This window comes from Fundulus heteroclitus, unplaced genomic scaffold (assembly GCF_011125445.2).
Source record: "Fundulus heteroclitus isolate FHET01 unplaced genomic scaffold, MU-UCD_Fhet_4.1 scaffold_302, whole genome shotgun sequence".
NCBI lineage: Eukaryota > Metazoa > Chordata > Actinopteri > Cyprinodontiformes > Fundulidae > Fundulus > Fundulus heteroclitus.
In genome coordinates, this window is record NW_023396712.1 from 34,644 (window position 1) to 58,778 (window position 24,135).

Below are 24,135 nucleotides of genomic sequence, written 5' to 3' on the forward strand. Positions count from 1 at the left end.
ACAAAAACAAGTTGCTACTTAGGTGTTCTATTACAATAATATTAGCTAATAACTTAGCTTCAAACTAAGAAGTTTATGTTGACTAGATTTTTAGTCAATCATTTAATAGTTAATGGTGTCTACATGGACAGGGATTTAACACAACAAAAATTAAACTGTAAAACTGAGGTGTCAAATGTGGTTTGGTTGAATCTCACTCTTGTGCTCCTAGGGGGGAAAATTTGGCATAACAATGCAACCAGTGCAAAAACAGCACTTCTGACCATCAAAATAAACCACCATTCCATTTCATAGAGTATTTAATCAAAAACTGCATTTAGTGTAAATACTGCATGTTACATTTCTCCTTGCACATATTTTTCTTCCAAGGATGTTTATTCCATGGGGCGACTGTGGCTTGATGGGTTGAGTAGTTGTCTGGCAACCAGAAAGTTGTGGGTTCGATTCCAGGTTCCCCTTGCCACATGTTGATGTGCCCTTGGGCAAGGCACTTAACCCCAAGTTGCCTAGATCGTTAGTGAGAGCGAATGGGTGAATGTGGCTATAGTGTACAGCGCTTTGGGTGGTCAGCATGACTGGAAAAGCACTATATAAGTTCAGTCCATTTACCATGAGTTTGTCTAATTTTTCTTCAAAAAGAAAGGGTGTTAGATATTCAATAATTTTGTATTGAATACCTGGAATATTTAGAACCGAGTTTATCACTTTTGCCAAACTAAATATGCAATATGGCATTAGTAAAAATAAATTCTTGGAATATGAACAACTTAAATCTATAATTACAAATAAATTTCAGCATATTAAAGGTAATATATTAGAGTTCCTAGATTCCCCCCCCCCCTCCCAAACTACTGTCTAAATCATACAGGTCACTGACTAAAATAGATGATTCAATATCTCTTCCTATTATGAAATGGGAAGAGTATTTATCAGTCAGCTTTGAACAAAACGTCTGGACTCAGATATGTCTAAGAACTTTCAAATTGACTAGAAACACCAATTTACAACTAATACAATATTTTTGTATCCTTTTTGTATCCTTCCAAAATCCTTCACAGAGTACACTACACAGGACAAAGATTATTCATGATGGGTTTTGCACAATGTAATATCTGTCCACACTGCATAGGCAATCATTCTGATAATTATATTCATGGTTCCGGGCACAGATATGTAAGGACTTATCAAAGTGCCTGAGGTGTAAGATTTCACCTTCTCCATCAGTTTGCTTGCTGGGTAACTTTGAGGAAAGCCCTCTGGAAAAAAAGATAGTTTACATGGTTTTCACTGCATTTTGTATCGCAAAGAAAACTATTCTCATGAATTGGAAAAGTAAGGAAAATCTCAGTATCAATCAGTATAGAGATCTTTTGTTGCATAATATTAATCTTGAGACAGCATCTGCATCCTCATCTGATCGATCTCTTTGGACTCCTTTGATCAGCACCGTCACTTAGTGGAAGGGGGGGTGGGGTGGTGTGTTGCTTCCTGCAGGGCGCAGTGGCTGGATAGGGGGGGTCCTTGGGGCTCTGGGGGGCACTCGGAGTGGGGCGCCTGGTGGGTCTGACCCTGGGGTCTGGGAGGCCTACGGGTGGCCTACAGCGGCCGCTTGAGGCGCTCTTGGGGAGTTCCGTGGTGACGAACAAGGGTTACTGACCTGGTAGCTGTGCTACCGCTGGGTGGGTCCGGGGTGGGTCGGAGGCCCTGGCGGGGCCTCGGGGGTTCGGGTTCCGGGGGGTATGCCGATTGGGATCTTGGCCGGCGCGCGCCCGGGTGTCTGCCCCTGCATGGGTCCTCTGGTGTGCTGGGGGGCCTCGGGGCCTGTTGAGCTGGTAGGGGGGCATGGTCATGAACATCTTAGGGCAGATGCTCTTCCCCTTTTTTGGGTTGGCACTCTGCTAGTGGGGGGAGGGGAGGGAGGGGGATTACGGACTAACCCAGCTTGGATGTCTATTGTTGTATGTATGGTGAGTTGTTTGAATGTTAGTGTTGAGGAGGGGTTGCATCTACGAGTGGGTGGTGGGGGGTGTGATGATGTGGACAGTTTGGTGGGCTTGTGTCCGGCCCCCTGTCTCGGTCCTGGTCCGTGCCGTCTCCCGGTGTGGGTTTTTAACAGGGATGAAAAGGAAAGCGGAGAGAGACAAAGATAATGAGACAAAAGAAAGTCACCCGAAAGCTAAGACGAGGAAATACGACGAAGCGTATTTAGCGCTTGGCTTCACGGTGACTACGGTTGAAGAAGAGGAAAGACCGCTGTGTTTGGTCTCTAAAAATGCTCGCAGCGGACAGCATCAAGCCAAATAAATTAGCGCGTCACCTAAATACGTTACACCCCAATCACGCCAATAAGCCGCTAGAGTTTTTTCAGCGAAAACGTGCTGAATATTGCCAACGGTTATCCCGTTTTGTGAAGGCTACTTCAGTAAACCACCGAGCGCTGTTAGCATCATATAAGGTGGCGTACCAAATTGCGCAGTGCAAAAAGCCCCACACCATAGCAGAGGAGCTGATACTGCCTCCTCATTTTGATCAAAAAAAGAAAGAAAAAATGAGCATAAATTGTTTAATTCATTTTGGTTTTGTAGGTTCAAGTGTTTTATATATTGTGCTCCTGAGTTAATGTTGCTGAATTGAATATATATTAGTTATTATTTTTATAGTATATACTATATATAGTATATATATATAGTATATATAGTATATATATATATATATATATATATATATATATATATATATATATAGTATATATATATAGTATATAGTTTTTGTAGTTTATTAGTTATTATAATAATTAAATATTTATTGATCTGATTTAATTTTGCAATGGTGCAATTAGTTGGTCAAACATGTTTACAGTTTAAACAAGGATTTATTTATTTTTTAATTTCTTAAAACACGATTTAATAAAGTTATTCTTTGTAAGTTTGACCATATGTCTTTCTTTTTTTCTTTAATGTTAATAAGGATAAAATGTTATGCAGGGATGGATAGTCAGGGTGGGGAGTGGGGGGCGCGAACAGTTTTCTTCTTGCTAGGGGGGGCGTAACAGAAAATAATTGAGAAGCACTGCGCTAGCGGGTCTGCTGTAGGCTCCCCAGTACTTTTCTCCCCATCCCCGGACTCCTCGCTTTGCCTGCTCCATCACGCTGCCACACATGTAGGTCCTTGGGGAGGGGGGTGTTACTGGAGGTTGCCACTTTCTGATGACGTCCCTCTCCCCAATTTTATCATGCATTTTAGACACTTTCACTCCAAACATTTTCAAAACGCACATTTTCACAATGCACCAGCTACCTTCCGGAGGGGGGGTGGGGCTCCCAGTTTTAAACACACTTGAGAACAACATGCAACAACACAACATCTGAGTGGGCGTAGGGAGGATCGGGGTCTTTTCCACACCCCCGTTCTCCAATCGCAGCATGGAGAACGGGGGTCTGGTACGGGGGCAGGATCGGGGGTCGGGCACAGGCAGGCGGATAGTTGGATTGTGGTGCCCCCCCCCCCCCCCCCCCACTTGGGATTGTTGGATGTGAGTGTTATGTGGGAATGTGTGTACAGCGTACTTTTTGGTTTTTTTGTAAGTCCGTGTGTGGTGAGTGGTGCAATAGGGTGGGATGGTGTAAATGAGTTTTTTGTTTTGTTTTTTGTTTTTTAGGTTCGGGTCTGGTCCGCTCCCTCTCCCAAAAAACATCTCAAGTCTCCGCTAGGTGCGGAGCCCATCCCCCCACATTCTGCCCCCCTCTGCTGGCTGGCGCCTTGGCCCGCTGGCGCATTGGCGGCCCTCGGGTTTGGGGCGGGTTCCCAGGTGGGTGCCGGCCCATTCCTGGTGGCTGCTTCGCGTGGCCTGGTGCCCCGTGGCTCGGCTGGGGCCCCTGCCGCGGGGGCGGGGTGCCACTGGGTCCTCTGGCCCTCGCGGCCCATGGCCAGGACCACTTCAGCGTAGCTGACTGTCGGCGGAGCCCACGGGCTCGCCCCCGCGGCTCCTAGGGGCTTTGGCATTGCGGTTGCTGAGGATTTCCTCGGGGTCGTCTCTCCTCTTTCCTTGGGGGGGAGGGGGTTGCAGATTTCCTGTGTTGGCCCCTCTTGGGCGCCCTGCTTTGGGGGCCCCTTTGGGAGTCCGTGGTTATGGGTCCCCTGACGCCTGCCTTGGTCCTCGGGGAAGGCGGGCCTTTGGTTCTCCACAACCACTATTGAGCAATTTCCTTCTGGATAAATTTCACATACACAAGTGCACTCTCACAAACACCCACAGGTGCTGGGTTCCAGGTTCTAAGTGTTCACTTATATACAGAAAGCCCGTAATTTATTTATTTATTTTCACTTTCTTTTCTCAGGTATCACTTTACACATGTTAGCTTAAATAATGATACATATGATTTAGCAATGGCATCTAGGTGTTACTCTATTGTATCTGTTACACTATGTCTGTTGGTTGTGCTGTTCTTTTTACATCTCTCCTTCCAGGTGATGAAGTGGACGGAAGACGTTTTATCATTCTTTCCCTTTTATTTTATGGTGTAGTTGTGTTATTTACATACCTCTGAAATGATGGGTTTTCTATTTAAGACGAAAAATTCAGAGATCCTGGACCCACTCAAAGCTGTTTGGCCATGATCATCTCTGAATTAGTTGCTGGAAAGAAAACTAACTCTTGACGAGATAAAAAAGCAAGCTCAGCTTCTGAGAATGGTGAAGGGCGGTAGAAGGGCATGTAAATCCTTTGTCCATTTATCGTGCTCATATGTATCAATCCCACGGATCCTAGAGATTTTTTCAAGATGGTAAAACTTCAAAACAGGATCTAACTTGTCTCAGCACAGTCCATCGCTTATCTCTTTAGTACAGTCCATTTTTCCAAGCACTTTGCATCTCTATCTTTCACAACACAGCATCCGAATTCCCCATTATGATTTCGGTGATAAGGAGAAGGTGAAGGAGACCATTCTGGATATTCAGAATGAGACATAACCTTGTCCTTGCCGGCATCCCAGAGCAGCAAGATGAGGATGCAGCATCTGAAGCTTCCAGGCAACGAGGTAGTACACATCACCTTCCATTGCGTTCACTTGCCCGATAAAACCCTACCTCGGCCAATTGTAGTTAATTTGAGCATTACAAACAAAAAGAGCAAGTCGGAAGTCAGAGCAGAGAGCTGCGAAAAACAAATTTCAGCGTCAATTACCAGTTTTCAAAGGCGAGTTTTATTCCCAATCAGAAAGGAATACATTGCAGAGGTTACCAGGGCTACAGTGACTGTAGACAAACTTTATCTTAATGGTCAGCTGTTCAGGGATCGGGAGGTCACTCTGTGGCTTTACTAGCAGCACAACAGGTAAATTTAAAGCATAGGACCCAGGTTAAAAAAGAATAGCGCTGGACACGGTGAGAAATTAAACGTATGCACAGCTCAGCAGCACATTTGCACTATATGTGGGTTAAGTCACGGCTGGGTTTCTGTGTTATGGGTCATAATCCTTTTTCTTCGTCCTTTCTCATTCTCTGCATCTTCTTAATTTTCAGGCTTTCTTTATCTTATTCCTCTGCTTAACTGTTGATCAGACATCCACAAGCACGTTATATGATGTCATCTGGGTCTATGTATATCTATTTCTATAGGGACATGCACTTTCCAACTTCAGCTTCCCACTTACATCTATGGTAAATCTAAGGTTTGTGACATGGAATGTGCATGGAGCTGGCACCACGGAGAAAATGTTGAAAATGTGTAACCAGCTTAAAATATTTAAGGCAGATGTTGTCTTATTGCAAGAAATTAATAACTCAGCCACAACTGTAAATGATCTCAACTCACCTAAGTTCCCTAAAGTGTTTTCCGCCTGCTATAACTCTAGACAAATGAAGCTTCTTAGCTAATCAGCTAAAAATAAATACATATATAGAAAAAAAAACATCAATAAAATAGAAATAATTTATTATCAACAAATTCAAAACATATTTGCAGTGCAGCCCCGGCCATTTTATGCTGTTGCTTAGCAACCTATTTTTATATACAGAACACACAAACACTGAATTCAAACTCAAACCTTCATATAACCCACATTTCAACTGCAACTATTAAAAAAAGAACATATGCTCTCCGAACTCTTTAAAGGGGGCGGAGCTTGGTGGTGGAGGTTTCTGGGTCTGTTTGTGATTGGTTGGGAGGATGTAATGACTGTAATTTTAACCTATGGCTAGAATGCAAAGGAAGTAAAACTGTTATTCTTTTGAACATTTTATTGATCTTTTTTTTCTATCATCGAGATATATTGTTACTGAATTATCGTCCAGCCCTATGCTGGAGAGAAAAGTCATAGGAGAGAACAAAACAGTTAAATGAGTGATTACAGGAATACCAACTGAAGATCTAATTAGGTTAAAAATAAACATTGATGGAGGCAAGGTTAACCATATACAGAGATTCTATAAAAACATACAAGGAAAAAGAATGCCAAGCGTGTCACTTCTGATAGTTTTCAGAGCCAGTTTTCAGGGAAAGAGTTAAAATTGGATTGATGAGGTTCCCAGTCAGGCCTTTTATTCCCCCTCCGCTCAGATGCTACAGGTGTCAGCGCTATGGACACCTGGCAGCAGTTTGCAGAGGAAAGCCAAGGTGCTCAAAATGTGGTGAAGAGCACAGAATCGAGGAGTGCATGGAAGAAGCAGAACAAAGGTGTTGCAGCTGTGGAGGCCAGCACAGAGTTAACTATGGAGGATGTGAGGTGAGAAAAAAGCAGTGCAAATTAAAATGACTAGAAATAGAAGCTACGCTGAAACGTTGAGGAGAACAGAAATAGTAGTAGAGAAACAGAAGAAGACTTCACTCCAGAGAAAGTCATTAAATTCATAGCATATGTCATCAACTGCACTGATTAAGCTAAGAAAATAAGAATTAGTGCAAGAGGAGCTGAAAAGTTTTTGGGACTTAAAGAAGTAACTTTGGGAAAAGATTAAGAGGTTGGGGACAGATGGAAGATCAGGAACGTCTGGTAATTAAAACCAGATGTTAATGATTCAAAAGAATGTTTATTAGCCAATGGATTAAGATTCAGGGAATATATTCATAGATTAGAAATTAAACGTAAACAGAGATAGTAGGAGGGTGTGATACCTTTATTAAATAAGGAAGTAAACATAGAAGTTTAGGAAAGAGAATACTTTTATAAATAACAAATAGTGATTAAAATATTAGATACAACAAGTATTATTATTGGAATATTAAATAATTTGTATTATCAGTGTAAAACAGTATGGCATGTAAATACATTAGATATAATACAGCCATTTTGATCCACATTCCATACCAGTAGGTGGCGGTAATGCTCATTCTAGTTGTTTGTCAACCACCGTTAAACATCACAAAGAAGAAGAACAACGACGCGCTAGCAGCGTTAGCTTCCAGGTTTGCTTGTTTATCGTCGGTCAGAAGTCTGTTTTTGCTGTAAACTGAATATTTCAGCGTCTGCAGCAACAATATCTTCGCTTTATCTCCAGAGAGCGACTAACTGCTGAAGAAATATTCAGAACCATCGTCCAGGAGGAGGAAGAGACCGAGCATCAGCTCAGACTGCTGGATAGCAGCTGGAGAACCCGAACCGGGTCAGAACCTCCAGGTATGTTAACTGGACGCTGGTCTGGATGAACTAATGCTGGAAAACAGAGAATTTGATCAGGAACTAGTTGATTCCGCGGAGGAAGCAGGACGTGTTTGTTCACAGCTCGATTATTTGTTCATTTATCGCGGTTTCTGTTTTTTTTTTTTTTCATCCAGAATAGCTAACCGATAAAACATGGAAGTGTAACATAAATCTCCAGAACTTTGAATAGATCACAATCTTTTAAAGCAAGAGCAGCTAAATCCTGTCCAGTAGGCGGAGAACATGACAGCGCAGCATATTTCCATGCTGGGGTGCAACCAGGACATAACACAGACTGGACATAATGACAAAACGACATAATATATCGATAAATTACAAAAGATGGCATCTTCAAATATGCTTATTGTTTTGGACATGACATCTAAACATCCATAATAAATTGGAACAAGGCCAGGACTGAAAAATGAGCTGAGAAACAAAAATTATACGTCATTTTGCAACAGAAATATTGATGCAATGTCACACCAGAGGAATGTAAACATTATTTATATTTTTTTCAATACATTGTAGAAAACAGAAATATCAAAAACTAAACAAAGAACGTTGAGTTAAATTATGGAGCTAATGGGGGTTTATAACAAATTAAATTGGAATATTAGTGAGAAAAGTTTCCTTGCAGGAACATAGTGACAATTTCTAAAGACTTAGAAAAAAAGCAAAAAAAAAATGTTCAACACATTCCAAATTGCTAAGGATTTTGGGAAATGACATTTATGAATGTAAAATTAGGCAAAGAGAATAATGTTATTTGTTAAATATTCTACTTTTTGTCCCTTGAGTGTTAGGGTAAGACAAAAAACGCTAATGTGATTCTAGTAATCTAAGGAGAGAAATTAACCGATAAAACTGGATTGAGAAATCTGTGTCATGATGAAGAAACTTAGTAAAATTAATTTATTGTCAGACAGCATTAAAGTGTTTGAATGCACTTTATTTAGTAATATATCATCTTTATTGTCATTGAAACATACATTAGAACGAAATTTGTTCTCTGCTTTTAACCCATCCCCTAGGGGAGCAGTGGGCTGCCATCTGTGGCGCTCGGGGAGCAATTTGGGGTTAAGTGCCTTGCCCAAGGGCACATTGACATGTGGCAAGGGGAAGCTGGAATCGAACCTACAACCTTCTGATTGCCAGACAACTACTCAACCCATCAAGCCATAGTTGCCCCTTGTTATTATTCCCGTTTGCTTATCTATTTTTAATTGTCATACTTGTGAATGTACTCTATGTATTTTATATTAATGCACATTCTCCTGTCAGCATTTACTGCTTTATACAATCAAACCTTTGAGGTTTCTCTGTTGCATAATATTTAAAAAGAGTTGTATGATTTCTATTTATTTATCTTTTTTTATATAAGGAACCATTGATTTTAACCTTCTGGTATAACAAGGGTAAGTAATGAATTATTTTGCAATAAGATTTTTAAAACACACTGAATGTCCCCATTGTTAAATAATAGACCTGTTCACGGTCTCCCCTGGTTTTTTTATCTGACAATGTGGTGTTTCTATTGTAGACTTCTGTAGTAATAAAAAGACTCTTCAAACCGTAACTATATTTAACCAGATTTAATCTAAAAGGCAGCGGGATGTTTACAGCTTCAGTACTGGGTTCTCATAACAATAAAATACAACCGGCGCCCGAGAACCCCATTTGTTCTCTCACACAGACATTAAATAGGAAACATTGTGTACACCTATTCAGGGGGGTGTGACAATATATCAGTGTTTGGTTCATCACATTGGTGGAGAAGATCATGCTGTAATGCAGACGTGTCCATGCAGACACATTTTCCCCTAATCAGCCGTTCTTTCTCTAAGTATGTCAGACTCTTTGCCCTCAGAGTTCGTTTATCTGTTATTTTCATGGCAACCAACTTTGCAGTCCAGTCTGTGCAATCTCATAATCTCTTACACCATGTAAGCCTTTGTGAACCCCACCATTCACTACATTAATGTTGTTTAACTGTTTTTCTTCCCCCCAGGCCTTCCTCTCCATCATGTCTGCTATTTGGCACACTCACACAGACCACCTTCTCACAACTGAAGAGAGGAGCTCCAATGTTGAACCCAAGATACCAAACGCTATAGAAGTAAAAGAAGAACTGGAAGAATCAGAAACACGGCAGATGTCTGAGCCAAAAGAAGAGCCAGAACCACTAACTAGGACAGAACATATTGAGTTGTGGGTGTTTCAGGATAAAGAACAGTTTTTAGTGAAGCAGGAGACCAGTAGCTTCAATGTGACTCATGCTTATGGGGAAATATTCCACAATGAACCAGAGCTGCGACATATGATGGAAACAAAGAAGGAGCCAGAATCTGTACAGATTGAAGAGAAACTAGAATCTGTGAACATCAAAGATGAACATGAGGATTTTTGCAGTAATCAGGGTGAAGATCAGCTTGTATTGAAGCAGGACATTGACAACTGTGTTGTGAATGCTACTTATGAGAAAAAGGACATGGGTGAACCAGAACCAAGCAATGACCCTCACCTCTCTGCAAACAGCCCTGAATTTGAAAACCAATATCTGCAAAGAAGCAATGAAAAAGACTCAGAATCAAGAGGAGATAAAGAATCATTTCAACTAAGTATTAATTTAGGTGAGGAACAGGAGTATCTTTGCAGTAATCGGGAGCAGCTTGTAGTAAAGCAGGGGAATGAAAACTGTGGGGTGACTCATACTTACGAGGAAAACAACAACATTCCAGAACCAAACAAGAACCATTTGCTCTCTGCTAACTGCTCTGACATTGAGAACCAGCATCAGTCAGAGAGCAACCAGAAAGACTCAGACTCCAGATCAAGTACAGATAAAAATCTGCAGCCAGGGAAGAGACACCAGGACACCAGAAATCACAGGGACAATGTGGACAATTCAAAAGTAACAACCCATAAAAATTATAAATCTTGCTGTGAAATATGTGGTAAATTATTTAGCCATCCAAGTCATTTGAAAACGCACAAAACAACTCACACAGAGAAGCCTTATTCTTGTCCGTTGTGTGAAACATCTTTTCAACATAATCACGATTTGAGTCGTCACTTCAGAATTCACACAGATGAAAAGCCTTATTATTGTAAGTTTTGTGGGAAATCTTTTCGACAAAGCAATGTTTTGAATCGCCACCTCAAAACTCACACTGATGACAAGCCTTATTCCTGTCTGTTGTGTGAAAAATCTTTTCGACAAAATCATGATTTGAGTCGCCACTTCAGAATAGACCCCTTGCAACCACGTGACTCCGTTACCCAGAACCCCTTGCGTGGCGGCCATATTGGTTGGCACGCCATTTGACGAAATGACGAGTTCTCCATGTATTTTTCTTCTTTAGATAACGTATCACAAGATCGTTTTAAGAGTAAGTTGATGGTTGATGGTATCAGATTGCCAGATCCACACAGCAAAAGCCTGAAGGGACGGAGCGAGTCTGTGAAATGCTGGCCAAGGGTTTCGTACCGCGACACAGCTGCTTTATAAACACGCAGGCCAGTACGGACAAGAGAGCACAAAAGCCCCTGAAACCACTGGACGGCTGCAATTATTTTATATCAGGAAAAAGGCTCCAGCAACGCCATGAGGGATTAAGAGGGTCAGAAAATGGATGGATGGATGTTCAGACATGTTTGTGTAACAGCACAAAGCAGAGAGGAAGACCCGCCCGGTAGGTTAAAAAAACATCACTCACTACGGATTATTTAGGTGTTTTTGTCTTGTTAAAATGGGAGGGGGTGTCGGCGACATTGCAGCGTAAACACAGAAGTACTAGCGCCTGTGAACGGGCGGAGTGGAGGTGGCGATCGCTACACTGGCCGGAGAGCCGCCGCTGTTTGGAGCAGCAGGAAGCTGGTGCTGCTCCAGACAGCGGCGGCGGAGACAGCGGCGGCTCTCCGGCCCGTGTAACGATCGCTACACGGGCCGGAGAGCCGCCGCTGTCTGAAGCAGCAACAGCGGCTTCTCCGGCCCGTGTAGCGATAGCTACCTCCCCTCCGCCGCTGTCTGAAGCTACACGGGCGGCTTCTCCGGCCCGCCGGAGAAGCCGCCCGTGTAGCTTCAGACAGCCGCCGCTACACGGGCGGCTCTCCGGCCCGTGTAGCTGCCGCCACTGTCTGAAGCAGCAGACAGGGCGGGCCGGAGAGCCGCCGCTGTTTGGAGCAGCAGGAAGCGGGTGCTGCTTCAGACAGCGGCGGAGGGGAGGTAGCTATCGCTACACGGGCCGGAGAAGCCGCTGTTGCTGCTCTAGCCGCCGCTGTCTGGAGCAGCACCCGCTTCCTGCTGCTCCAGAAAGCGGCGGCTCTCCGGCCCGTGTAGCTCGCTACACGGGCCGGAGAAGCCGCTGTTGCTGCTTCAGACAGCGGCGGAGGAGAGGTAGCTATCGCTACACGGGCCGCTTCTCCGGCCCGTGTAGCGATAGCTACCTCCCCTCCGCCGCTATTTAAGTAGAACAATGACTAGAGCAGAATTAAGTTGTAATTTACCGGAGATGAAGTGTAGACTGCAAATTCTCTCGTACTATGATGGCTCCCCCAGTCCATTGGGAGTGTCTGCCTGCGCTCTTTTCATTGAAAATATCCAATTCTTTCTTCTTTCCTCATCCTTCGGTAAACGACAGAAACGTACATCCAACGATTTGGAATGCCTCTGTGTGCAACCGGGAGCACAACAAGTCGTAGGCATTGCTTAGATTCCAAAAATAAACTAACTAAAAGTACGCTCTAAATCACCCGTTTTGTCATGTAGTAGACGGGCTGTCAGGCTAGCCTGCCCACCAAGATGGAGGCGCGCACCCCCGATCACGTGACTGTGACGTTAGATGCAAGGGGTCTATTCACACAGGTGAAAAGCCTTATTCTTGTAAGTTGTGTGGAAAATCTTTTCGACAAAGGAATGTTTTAAATTTTCACCTTAGAACTCACACAGGTGAGGAACCTTACTCTTGATATTTGTGTGAAAAATCTTTTCAACAAAATTTCTATTTGAAGTGTCACCTTCAAAATCACACAGGTGAAAAGCTGTTTTGTTTTGGCTTGTCTGGCAAATCATTTTGAAATAGTAAAACTTAAAAACTTCACTTTTGGACAAACATGTAAGAAGCCGTGTGATGCAACTTGTAGACACATTGGTTATTTGGCTCGTCACAGCAGAACCTGCATGGGTGAGAAGGTTTCAAGTAGTTCAAGGTAGTTTTTAAGGCAAAATTCAAAACAGATGCTATCTCAAAGAGCTTTTCAGAGCAAATATATCTGATTTGGAAAGTAATACATTAGTAAATCAATCATGTCATGTCATCACTCTGATGAAAATCAACAAGAGGGATCATATTTCTCCAATTTTAGCTTCCCTTCATTGGCTTCCTGTTAAATCAAGAATAGAATTTAAAATTCTCCTTCTAACGTATAAAGCCCTTAATAATCAAGCTCCATCATATATCAGAGCTCTGATTACCCCGTATGTTCCTAACAGAGCACTTCGCTCTCAGACTGCAGGTCTGCTGCTGGTTACTAGAGTCTCTAAAAGTAGAATGGGAGGCAGATCCTTCAGCTATCAGGCTCCTCTCCTGTGGAACCAACTCCCAGTTTTGGTCCATGAGGCAGACACCCCGTCTACTTTTAAGACTAATCTTAAAACTTTCCTTTTTGACAAAGCTTATAGTTAGAGTGGCTCATGTTACCCTGAGCTACCTCTATAGTTGTGCTGTGATAGGCATAGGCTACTGGAGGACATCAGGGTCTAATTTTCTCACTCTACTGATTTCTACTGTTCTTCAGTCTACTGTTCTCCAGTTTTGCATTGTATTACATTGAAATGACTATCGTCATTTCAGCTTTTAACTTTTTGCTCTCTATCTTTTTCTTCATAGTAGGTACACCTGGTCTGACATTCTGTTAAACTGTGACATCATCCAGAGAAGACGGCTCACCCGCTACTACCATCTTATGTAGAACCGATTACTGGATCAATGTGTGCTTCTGTGCTTTTTTGTCTCTCTTGTTGTGTCTCTGCTCTGTGTTCTGTAACCCCCAGTCGGTCGAGGCAGATGAGCGTTCATATTGAGCCCGGTTCTGCTGTAGGTTTTTCCTTCCCGCTAATGGGTGGTTTTTCTTATCATTGTCGCTTTATGCTTGCTCAGTATGAGGGATTGCTGCAAAGCCATGGACAATGCAGACGACTCTTCCTGTAGCTCTACGCTTCTTCAGGAGTGAATGCTGCTTGTCGGGACTTTGAAGCGATCAACTGGTTCCCTTATATAGGACATTTTTGACCAATCTGTATAATCTGACTGATTTTGACTTTGTAAAGTGCCTCGAGATGACATGTTTCATGAATTGGCCAGATGGTGGCCAGATCGTTCTGTTACGAACGGGAATCGGACCCCAATGACAACCCGAAACAGGTCAGTGGCTTTTTGAAACTTGTTTATTAAGAGGGAGGTAGAGTGCAGGTTCAGGGGCGTGTAGCATGCGCTAATCGTCTGGCTGTCCTCTGGAGGGGAGGGAACAGGTTAGTGATCAGCGGAATTTGATGCGATGGGTTAGAAAGGCTGAATTATTAACCTGAACAAGCGCTGGCTGGGAGATGGCTCCGGAGCAAACTGCGGCTGGCAGGCAGAGTCCGAATGGGGCAATCCAGGGGGGCGTGAATCCAGGGGCAGTCCAGGTCAGTTCCAGAATCCAGCAGCGGTACAAACAGGGGTGTCCAAGATCAGGTTCCGGTTTGGTCCAGGTTCGGTGAACGGGGAAACAGTCCAGGGTGAACGGGTTACAAACAGGCTGGGTCAGACAGGGCTTCGGCAAACTCAGAAATCAGAAGGTGGATTAGGTCGGTAACGAGCAAACAGACAGACAGGTTCTCTGGATAGGTGCTGGAAAGTACTCAGTGGTTGGCACGAGACGATCTGGCACTGGAGACTGACAAGGACGGGACTTTTATGCTGCTGGAGACAGATGGATCCAGTGAAGGTTGATTGTGGAGAGGTGGGGAATGAGCAGGTGTGATGATAAGAGAGCAGGTTCAGCTCCAGTGCCAGAATCATCACAGAGTTAAGTAGGTTACTGTTACATCATCATCTTAAATTTTGAATAGCACAAAGCAAACTTTGCAAAAATACTGATGACATTATAAAGATAAAAACAAGCAAGCAGGAAGTGCAACCTGCAAAAGTTGTTAGCAACTTAGAAAACCCAAAATCTACTGTAATTCAACCTAATATTGTTGCAACAACCTACAACAACAGTTTTAATTCGAGCAAAGCTGCAGACAGAAATGTCAAATACAATTAAACCCACAAAAGCATTTTCAAATACTACAAAGCATGCACTGACAACGTCAATTACAACAGTAATGCCCAGTATGAGTGAACACCAGATTACAAACCATACTACAATAGCGCCTCCTCCATTGGAGGTAACATCAGACCAGGACAAAAACCTAACATTAGGAATAACACAACCCAATTCAAAACAGTATGGATGCTCTCAACAGGACGGATGTGAAGAATTCACTGAGGGTTTAGATACATTTTATAAAATGGCATGCAACCGTAGCTGTGCCAATAGCAATAAATACATTACAAGATGTTAAATGGCATGGAACCAGACCAAGGGGTGACCCTTTATGGCAAAGAGCCATACATAATACATGGTACAGCTGGTCATGGTATACAGCTATTGAGTTGACTTGAAGAACTTAAAAACAGCTAACAAAGTTGTGTTTCTATCTACACTATAATCCTGAAATAGAAATAATCCTGTGCGCTTCAAACAGGTTCTAATGTTCATTCTGTGAGGTTAAAACATGTCACGGATGATTGTGTTGCACCAACAGCATCAGACCAATGATGACAGCATGCAACCGTAGCTACACGAAGAGCAATAAATAAATTATAAAGGTATTAAATGGCATGGAATGAGACGCAGGGTGACCCGTTATGGCAAAGAGCCATACATAATACATGGTATAGCTCAGGGGTCACTAATTAAAAATCAGCGTAGTCCGAATAAATAAAATGAAATACCAGTAAAGGTCCAGAGACATTTTTTATTATAATCCGTTACTTTAAACCACGTATTCCTAAAGTGTGGTGCGGTGCGCAGGTTGAAAACTGTAATGGCGTCTGACCATGTTTTTTCCCCCACACCATGAAGACGTGTAAATAAACATTTCCTTTGTAAAATATAAAATCAAAAACTATAAATTTAATCAATAAACAAAATATATTGTAATGATCTGTATTAGACTTTATTGCTAAGTGCTGTTACACACTTACTGTTCCTTCAGGTTAGAGCCATACATAATACATGGTATAGCTCAGGGGTCACTAATTAATTCATATTAAACAAAATGTAAATAGTAAGATGTAATATTGTAACCCACTGTCCCCTCTGTTGGCGACTTATGAAATCAAATGAAGTTCCAATGTTCCCCTTAAATGTAAAATAACCCAAGTATAAGCTAAAAAGCTACTAAACCTATCTGAATCTCTAACCTACTAGAATTAAGAAAAGTAAGCACCTTTATCCGAGAGGTGCAAGGCTAAGATAAATGTGCAACTACCAGAAACTATTATATGATCTAAATATGACTTTAAGAGTCCTAACCTAGATTAACAAAATGTCTTCTTAGAAATAAAGATACCCCATTAAAGCACTACACTCAGATCAAACCACAGAATAAAAAACAGATTTTCATGCAATGCAAAACCAAGATTCTAACGATACTAATATTGAACACCTTATGAATATGGAACTTATAAGACATATGCAGTGATTACAAAAACTCTCATTTTCTTTTTTCTCGTTTACACAATGCATTCAATTGTGGTCATGATGTCTTGTGTCTCGGAGATGTCTTCTTCTCGCCTTCAAATAAGATGGTGTAAAGAGCCAGTGTTCCAACCGCGGTCTCCACAGAACTGTATGTTAATCTTTATTAAAAATAAAAAACAAAAACAAAATAAAATTCCAGCTGCCCCTCCGTGGGTGGCTCTGCGAGATTCAATTCAATTCAATTCAATTTTATTTATATAGCGCCAAATCATGAAAAATGTCATCTCAAGGCACTTTACAAAATCAAGTTCAATCATATTATACAGATTGGGTCAGATTATACAGATTGGTCAAAAATGTCCTATATAAGGAAACCAGTTGATTGCATCAAAGTCCCGACAAGCAGCATTCACTCCTGGGGAACCGTAGAGCCACAGGAAGAGTCATCTGCATTGTACATGGCTTTGCTGCAATCCCTCATACTGAGCAAGCATGAAGCGACAGTGGGAAGAAAAACTCCCGATTAACGGGAAGGAAAACCTCCAGCAGAACCGGGCTCAGTATGAACGGTCATCTGCCTCGACCGACTGGGGTTACAGAAGACAGAGCAGAGACACAACAAGAGAGACAAAAAAGCACAGAAGCACACATTGATCTAGTAATCTGTTCAACATAAGATGGTAGTAGCGGGTGAGCCGTCTTCTCTGGATGATGTCACAGTTAACAGAACGCCAGACCAGGTGTACCTACTATGAAGAAAAAGAGAGAGAGCAAAAAGTTAAAAGCTGATATGACGACAGTCATTTCAATGTAATACAATGCAAAACTGGAGAACAGTAGACTGAAGAACAGTAGAAATCAGTAGAGTGAGAAAATTAGACCCTGATGTCCTCCAGCAGCCTAGGCCTATCACAGCACAACTATAGAGATAGCTCAGGGTAACATGAGCCACTCTAACTATAAGCTTTGTCAAAAAGGAAAGTTTTAAGATTAGTCTTAAAAATAGATAGGGTGTCTGCCTCACGGACCAAAACTGGGAGTTGGTTCCACAGGAGAGGAGCCTGATAGCTAAAGGATCTGCCTCTCCCATTCTACTTTTAGAGACTCTAGGAACCACCAGCAGATCTGCAGTCTGAGAGCGAAGTGCTCTGTTAGGAACATACGGGGTAATCAGAGCTCTGATATATGATGGAGCTTGATTATTAAGGGCTTTATATGTTAGAAGGAGAATTTTAAATTCTATTCTTGATTTAACAGGAAGCCAATGAAGGGAAGCTAAAATTGGAGAAATATGATCCCTCTTGTTGATTTTCATCAGAACTCTTGCCGCAGCATTTTGGATCAGCTGAAGACTTCGAACTGCATTTTGTGAACTTCCTGATAGTAAAGAATTACAATAGTCCAGCCTTGAAGTAACAAATGCATGGACTACTTTTTCAGCATCACCCCTGGACAGAATGTTTCTAATTTTGGCGATATTCCGGAGGTGAAAAAAGGAAACTCTGGAAACCTGTTTAATATGGGATTTAAATGACATGTCTTGGTCGAAAACAACACCAAGATTTTTAACTTTATTACCAGAGGCCAAGTTAATGCCATCCAGATTAAGTGATTGATTAAGAACTTTATTTTTTGAAGACTCTGGCCCAAAGATTACAACTTCTGTCTTGTCAGAATTTAAATGCAGGAAATTTAAAGTCATCCAGCTTTTGATGTCATCAAGACATGACTGCAGTCGAAGTAACTGATTGGATTCATCAGGATTTATGGATAAATATAGCTGAGTGTCATCAGCATAACAGTGGAAATTAATCCCATGCTGTCTGATAATTTTGCCAATCGGAAGCATATAAAGTTAGCTGGCCCCAGGTTAGCAGTGCTACTGTCTATTTGTTTCTCTGGGCTGGTGTGCCATGGAATATTGCCTGACTCCATGATGTCAGTCATTCTGGTTCCAGTAATCAAGGACAAAGCTGGTAAGGTTGGGAGTATTGATAATTATAGACCGATAGCCCTTGCCAGCATTATCTCAAAAATTCTTGAAAGTCTAATTCTTGATAAAATAAATGACTGTATATCTACCACTAATAATCAGTTTGGCTTTAAGCTCAAACATAGCACTGATCAATGTATCTATGCATTGAAAGAGGTTGTTGAGACATATAGAAGTCAGGGCTCTACTGTGCTTTTAGGTTTTATTGATGCGTCCAAGGCATTTGACCGCATTAATCATGTTAAATTGTTTAATAAACTCATGCACAGGGATGTCCCCAGCAGCCTGGTACGGATCTTAGCCTTTTGGTATTCTAATCAGAGGGTGCGGGTTAAATGGGGGAACACTCTATCTACATCTTTTTATGTTAGTAATGGGGTAAGGCAGGGGGGGATTTTATCTCCAGCTTTATTTAATGCCTACATGGATGACCTGTCCAGGCAGTTGGGGACATGCCAAACTGGCTGTATGGTTGGAGAAATGTTGATAAATCATTTCTTATATGCAGACGACCTAACCATTCTATCACCAAGCAGCAGTGGGTTCCAAAAGCTGCTTAATATCTGTTCCGAGTATGGGGTAGAATTTGATATTAAATATAATGCAAAGAAAAGTGTGGTTATGATATGTAGAACAAAAGATGATCTAAACATTAAATTTCCTCCTTTTTATCTATCTGGAGACGAGCTGGGAGTAGCTAATACCACAAAATATCTGGGGCACATCCTAACAGATACACTGGAGGATGATGCTGACATAAGCAGACAAAGGAGAGTGCTATATGTACAAGCCAACATGCTGGCTAGAAAATTCCATCACTGCACTATAGATGTTAAAATCAACCTGTTTCGAACTTACTGCTCCCCTCTTTACACAGCTCCTCTCTGGGTTAGATATAAGAAGGAGAGCCTGCTTAAGCTAAAAGTAGCCTATAATGACTGTCTCAGGATTCTCTTGAAGAAACCAAGAAGTACTAGGGCAAGCCAGCTGTTCTGTAGGCTGGGTTTAACTACTTTCATGGCTTTGGTGAGAAATCTCACTTTTAAGTTTATGAGCAGGCTGGACCGATCCTTGAATGAGCTTATTGTTCAGATAGTAGATCCAAGCCGCAGTTCTGTGAAGTACATGTCCAAAATATGGGAACACTGGAATCTGTGTCTTCATTAGCCCTATTCTTTTGTTTTTATATAGAATGTGTATATATGAATGTGTGTTGTTTTATTGATTTGTGTACTGTACTGTCTTCTGTGGGCCTTGAGCCTGTAATAATAAAGTGTATATATATATATAGTAAATAGAATTAGTCCAAGGACTGAACCCTGTGGTACTCCACAAGTGACCCTAGAGTTTGAGGAGGATTTATTATTAACATGGACAAACTGGAATCTGTCCGACAGATAAGATTTAAACCAGTCTAATGCTTTTCCCTTAATCCCTACAGTATGCTCAAGTCTTTGTAGGAGAATATTGTGATCAACTGTATCAAATGCAGCACTGAGATCTAACAGGACAAGTATAGACACAAGTCCATTATCTGAGGCCATGAGAATATCATTGGTGACCTTCACCAGAGCTGTTTCAGTGCTATGATGAGCTCTGAAGCCTGACTGAAACTCCTCAAGTAGGTCATTATTTTGTAAATGTTCACATAGTTGATTAGCAACTACTTTCTCAAGAATTTTAGATAAGAAAAGAAGATTAGATATAGGTCTGTAATTTACTAACTCATCTTGATCAAGAGATGGTTTCTTAAGTAAAGGTTTAATAACAGCTACTTTAAAAGCCTGTGGTACATATCCATTTACCAAGGATAGATTAATCATGTCTAAAATAGGACAACTGATCAGAGGGAATACCTCCTTAAACAACTTGGTTGGGATTGGGTCTAACATACAGGTAGAAGGTTTAGATGAAGCTAAAATTTTAGATAGCTCAGAAAGCTCTACTGCTTTTAAACAGTTCAGACACTGCGCAGGTTCTAAGGGTTCCTCCAATGCTGCCTGACTTACTGAGGACGTAAATCATGTTTGGGAGGATGCCAATTATTTTATTTTTAATGGAATCAATTTTATTTATGAAGAATCCCATAAAATCATTACTGCTAAGAGCTAAGGGAATGGATGGATCAACAGAGCTGTGGCTCTGGGTAAGTTTGGCAACTGTACTGAAGAGAAATCTAGGATTATTCTTATTCTCCTCAATTAATGATGAAAAATATGCTGCTCTAACTCTGCGAAGGGTCTTGTTATACAACAATAGACTGTCCCTCCAGATTAGGTAGGATTCCTCTTGGTGTGTAGAGCGCCATTTTCTCTCCAATTTCCTAACATTGTGCTTCAAGGAACGCAGCTCTGAATTAAACCAAGGAGCCAGCTTCCTGTGAATAATCACCTTTTTTTTCAAGGGAGCTACATTGTCTAATGCAGAACGCAATGACGAAGTCATACCGTTTACAAAGACATCTATTTGTGAATTGGAAGAAACAACATTGCTGCCATCTACAGGGCATTTCTGCAATACGGAGGATATTAGAAAGGGGACAGACTCTTTAAGTTTTGATGCAGCATTATCCGATAAAGATCTACTATAATGGAACCCTCTTTTGGGGGTGGAGAACTCAGTTAGATTAAACTCAAATGTTATTAAAAAATGATCAGATAGGACAGGGTTGTGAGGAAATACTGGTAATTCTTCACAATCAATGCCATATGTCAGCACAAGGTCTAAAGTATGGAGCCAAGAGTGCGTCGGTTTATGCACATTTTGAGCAAAACCAATTGAATCTAGGATAGTTTTAAAGGCTACACTAAGGTTATCACATTCTGTGTCAACATGGATGTTAAAATCACCCACTATAATAACCTTATCAGTATTTAACACCAAATCAGATAAGAAATCTGACAACTCATCCAAAAACTGAGTGTAAGGGCCTGGTGGACGATACAAAACAACAAACAGACCGTACAGACTGAGATAAGTTGTTCCGATGATCTGTCCTTGAACCTCTGTTTGGCTGGTACACACGGCTCTGGAATCAGATGGGCCCCTGACCTCTGGCCCACCACATCTGTCTGTGATGACCTCAGCGCACACTCCTTCGAGGTCGGAGGTCGGTGGACTCCCTTCACATTTCTCCTAATTTTATGTCTCCTGAAACTTCCACGACAACCGTTTAGATATCAAATGTTGTGTGCTACCTGTAATTCCGGAGGTTGACTTCGGTCCCGAAAAGCTCCTTTCAGTCATATGGAATCATATCCTGTAATGAAATTAACTGAACACTCCCACAAGAAACACACTTCTCATCTTTTTCACCCCAATTTCAATGTAGTCTGTGCACAGAATTATAGTCAATTGTGTTTAAACTTCTCCCCATTAATCTGAACCAACCTTCTTGTTGTTTCCCCTCCAGCCTATGAGAAACCTATTTTAGAATGTAATAGTTAATGGGACATTTTATTGTAATTCCTCTTTCCTGACACTGGGCCTCTGATTGTCCTGCAAAAGAATGCCTGCACAAAAACTTTATACCTCCGGTGGGAATCGCCATGTCTGTGGAATCTAAAATTAGTTAATTTAGTTTGAAAATCAAAATACATTTCCTGTAAGAATGTCAGAATACTCTGTGGATAAAAGATTAAAGATTACCATTCAGCACACCACTCCACACAAAACCTTTCAGCACGTCACCACACCTCACTTCTGTACCATTTCCTCCATACTCAGATGTGTATGCTGCAAAAAAGTTCCTATTTTTAATCTGAGAAGAAAAGCAAACCCTCATTTTAGTTCACCTATCGTTTTATCCAGTTGTTACAAATCCTGATCCAGTTTACTGTAACAGATATACGTGGCTTTGAATCCTTAACTAACCTACCTGACACACCAATGATTTTAAAGTAAACTAAATATGCATTAAGTTACCCTATGTTTATCTCTGTTTTATCCAGTTTTTTGTAGTTTATGTAGTTTTTCTGTTTACTTGTGCCAAGGGTTGATATAAAGTTTAAGATCTAAATAACTTTACGATATAGTGTTATCATATAAATGTTTATGTCAAATCCCTCTGCTTGGAACAAAATTAATTTTGTTACAAAACATTAACAAAGAATAGTATTAGTCACCACAGGGAATCAATCAACTGCAAATAATTATCTGAATTGAAGTATGAAAAACACTGCCCTATATCCTGGATTCAGATCAAAACTTAATGCAATTTCATTATCCCACAGATCTGCAAGAAGTCCTCCACAAGTTGTGTAAGATCAGGGTACCCATTGAAATAATGATTGTAAACTAATATGCTCACAGCTAGTTGATGGTATGAGAATGCTGAATGTTCCAAGGTACTTACATACTGATAAAATATTGGGTTTTACCTGAATAAAACACCTGGTAACGGCAAAATCTGGTGAAAATCTGATATGTTTTAGCAGGCAACAGTTATATTGTACAATAGAAAAATCCCAATATTTGTGAGCTATTTAAGAAATAACCTAACAGATCCGTTCAACCTATGTTGTTTAAAAACAGAATGCCCCAAGCAGGACACATCTGTGCTTACTGAGAGGCCCATGTAATAAACCTGTCCCCTCAGGACGTTGCAACCCCCCTTGTGGAAATTTGACATGCAGTTATTAGCCAGATAGACAACTCACAGAAACCTAAGTATAAGTGGAGCACGTGAAAGTATTCCCACCCCTGTGGATTGTCTGCCCATAGAAGATATGGTAAAATACACCAGCTGTTGTTAATTATGAGCAATACGGTCCTGGACATAATAGAATTAAATCTCATGTTTAAAAGGAACATATCAGTTATTATAGTAGAACATTTTAAGAGACAGTAGTATATTTTTCAAAACCGCAAACCTGTACTGCTGGTATCTGCCCAATCGGCTGCCTTAAGAAGTTATTACCTGCACCAATCCATTTGCCCAGAAGCTCAAGAGTTGGAGACACAGAAAAAATATTAGAAATCACATTCCATTAAATTTGGTCAGAAGTATATTGGTAGAAATAACAGTCTGAATTACCTTAAAAAGTCTGTTATCAGTCTGTGGTCCATGAGATGGACTCAGACTGACATGTACAGCAGATCAGGCAGAAAAGAGATTGGAGTTTAGACGTCGCACTCACAGCTTCCATGTATGGAACTCCACATTTCGTCCCCCACGTGTTGCAGTGATTCGCTGTCGATGCACCTCAGTGACAAAGTTCTGGTCCACGACTCAGAAACTGGATGAGACATTCATCTCCAGTGTATGCAGACAGTCATTTTCCCTTGACAGCTTAGGATCTGTGCTGTTCATAGGCGTTGGCCATTGTTCCAAGGTGAGGAAACATTGTTCATGGGAGCGTTATCCCCTAGATGGGGCACTGACCTTCTTGAAGGTGAGGTGGTATTGGGACTTCTTGCCAGGAATTAGTGATGTGAAACAGTCCCTGGTCCAGTGTCCAGCGTAATCAACTGTCCCAGATGTGATGGGTGCCCCACGACACACATATCGGCTGTAAATGCTCAGTTTTATTCTTCCAACCCCAAATCGGCACCGATCTGCGTCTCTTGTCATCCGTGTCCATACTCCAGAACGAACAGACCTGCGACAAAATTAAGATAGAAAAAGAAAAACAGGGGGGAGGAAGCTCCCCCTCCTTAAATTAAAATAGAGATAGTTCTCGATGGAATCAGCTGCTTACTCTCACT

The 24,135-nt window shown here is 41.5% G+C and overlaps 2 protein-coding genes across 3 annotated transcripts in view; both read left to right on the forward strand.

Annotated features, from left to right (window-relative positions):
* The first annotated feature begins 6,579 nt into the window (after positions 1-6,579).
* The window catches only part of LOC118559502 (stonustoxin subunit alpha-like), a 36,648-nt gene continuing 19,092 nt past the window's right edge, over positions 6,580-24,135 (forward strand). The window contains exon 1 of the mRNA XM_036130228.1: positions 6,580-6,725. Coding sequence (XP_035986121.1) covers positions 6,580-6,725 — 146 coding nt within the window. The remainder of the gene's footprint in view (positions 6,726-24,135) is intronic.
* The window catches only part of LOC105922772 (zinc finger protein 345), an 82,610-nt gene continuing 65,848 nt past the window's right edge, over positions 7,374-24,135 (forward strand). The window contains exons 1-2 of one of the 2 annotated variants that reach the window (XM_036130218.1): positions 7,374-7,405; positions 7,498-7,616. The gene's annotated coding sequence lies outside the window, so the exon portion shown is untranslated. Of the gene's footprint in view, positions 7,617-24,135 lie in introns of both variants that reach the window. The other variant, XM_036130217.1, reaches the window with a different exon arrangement.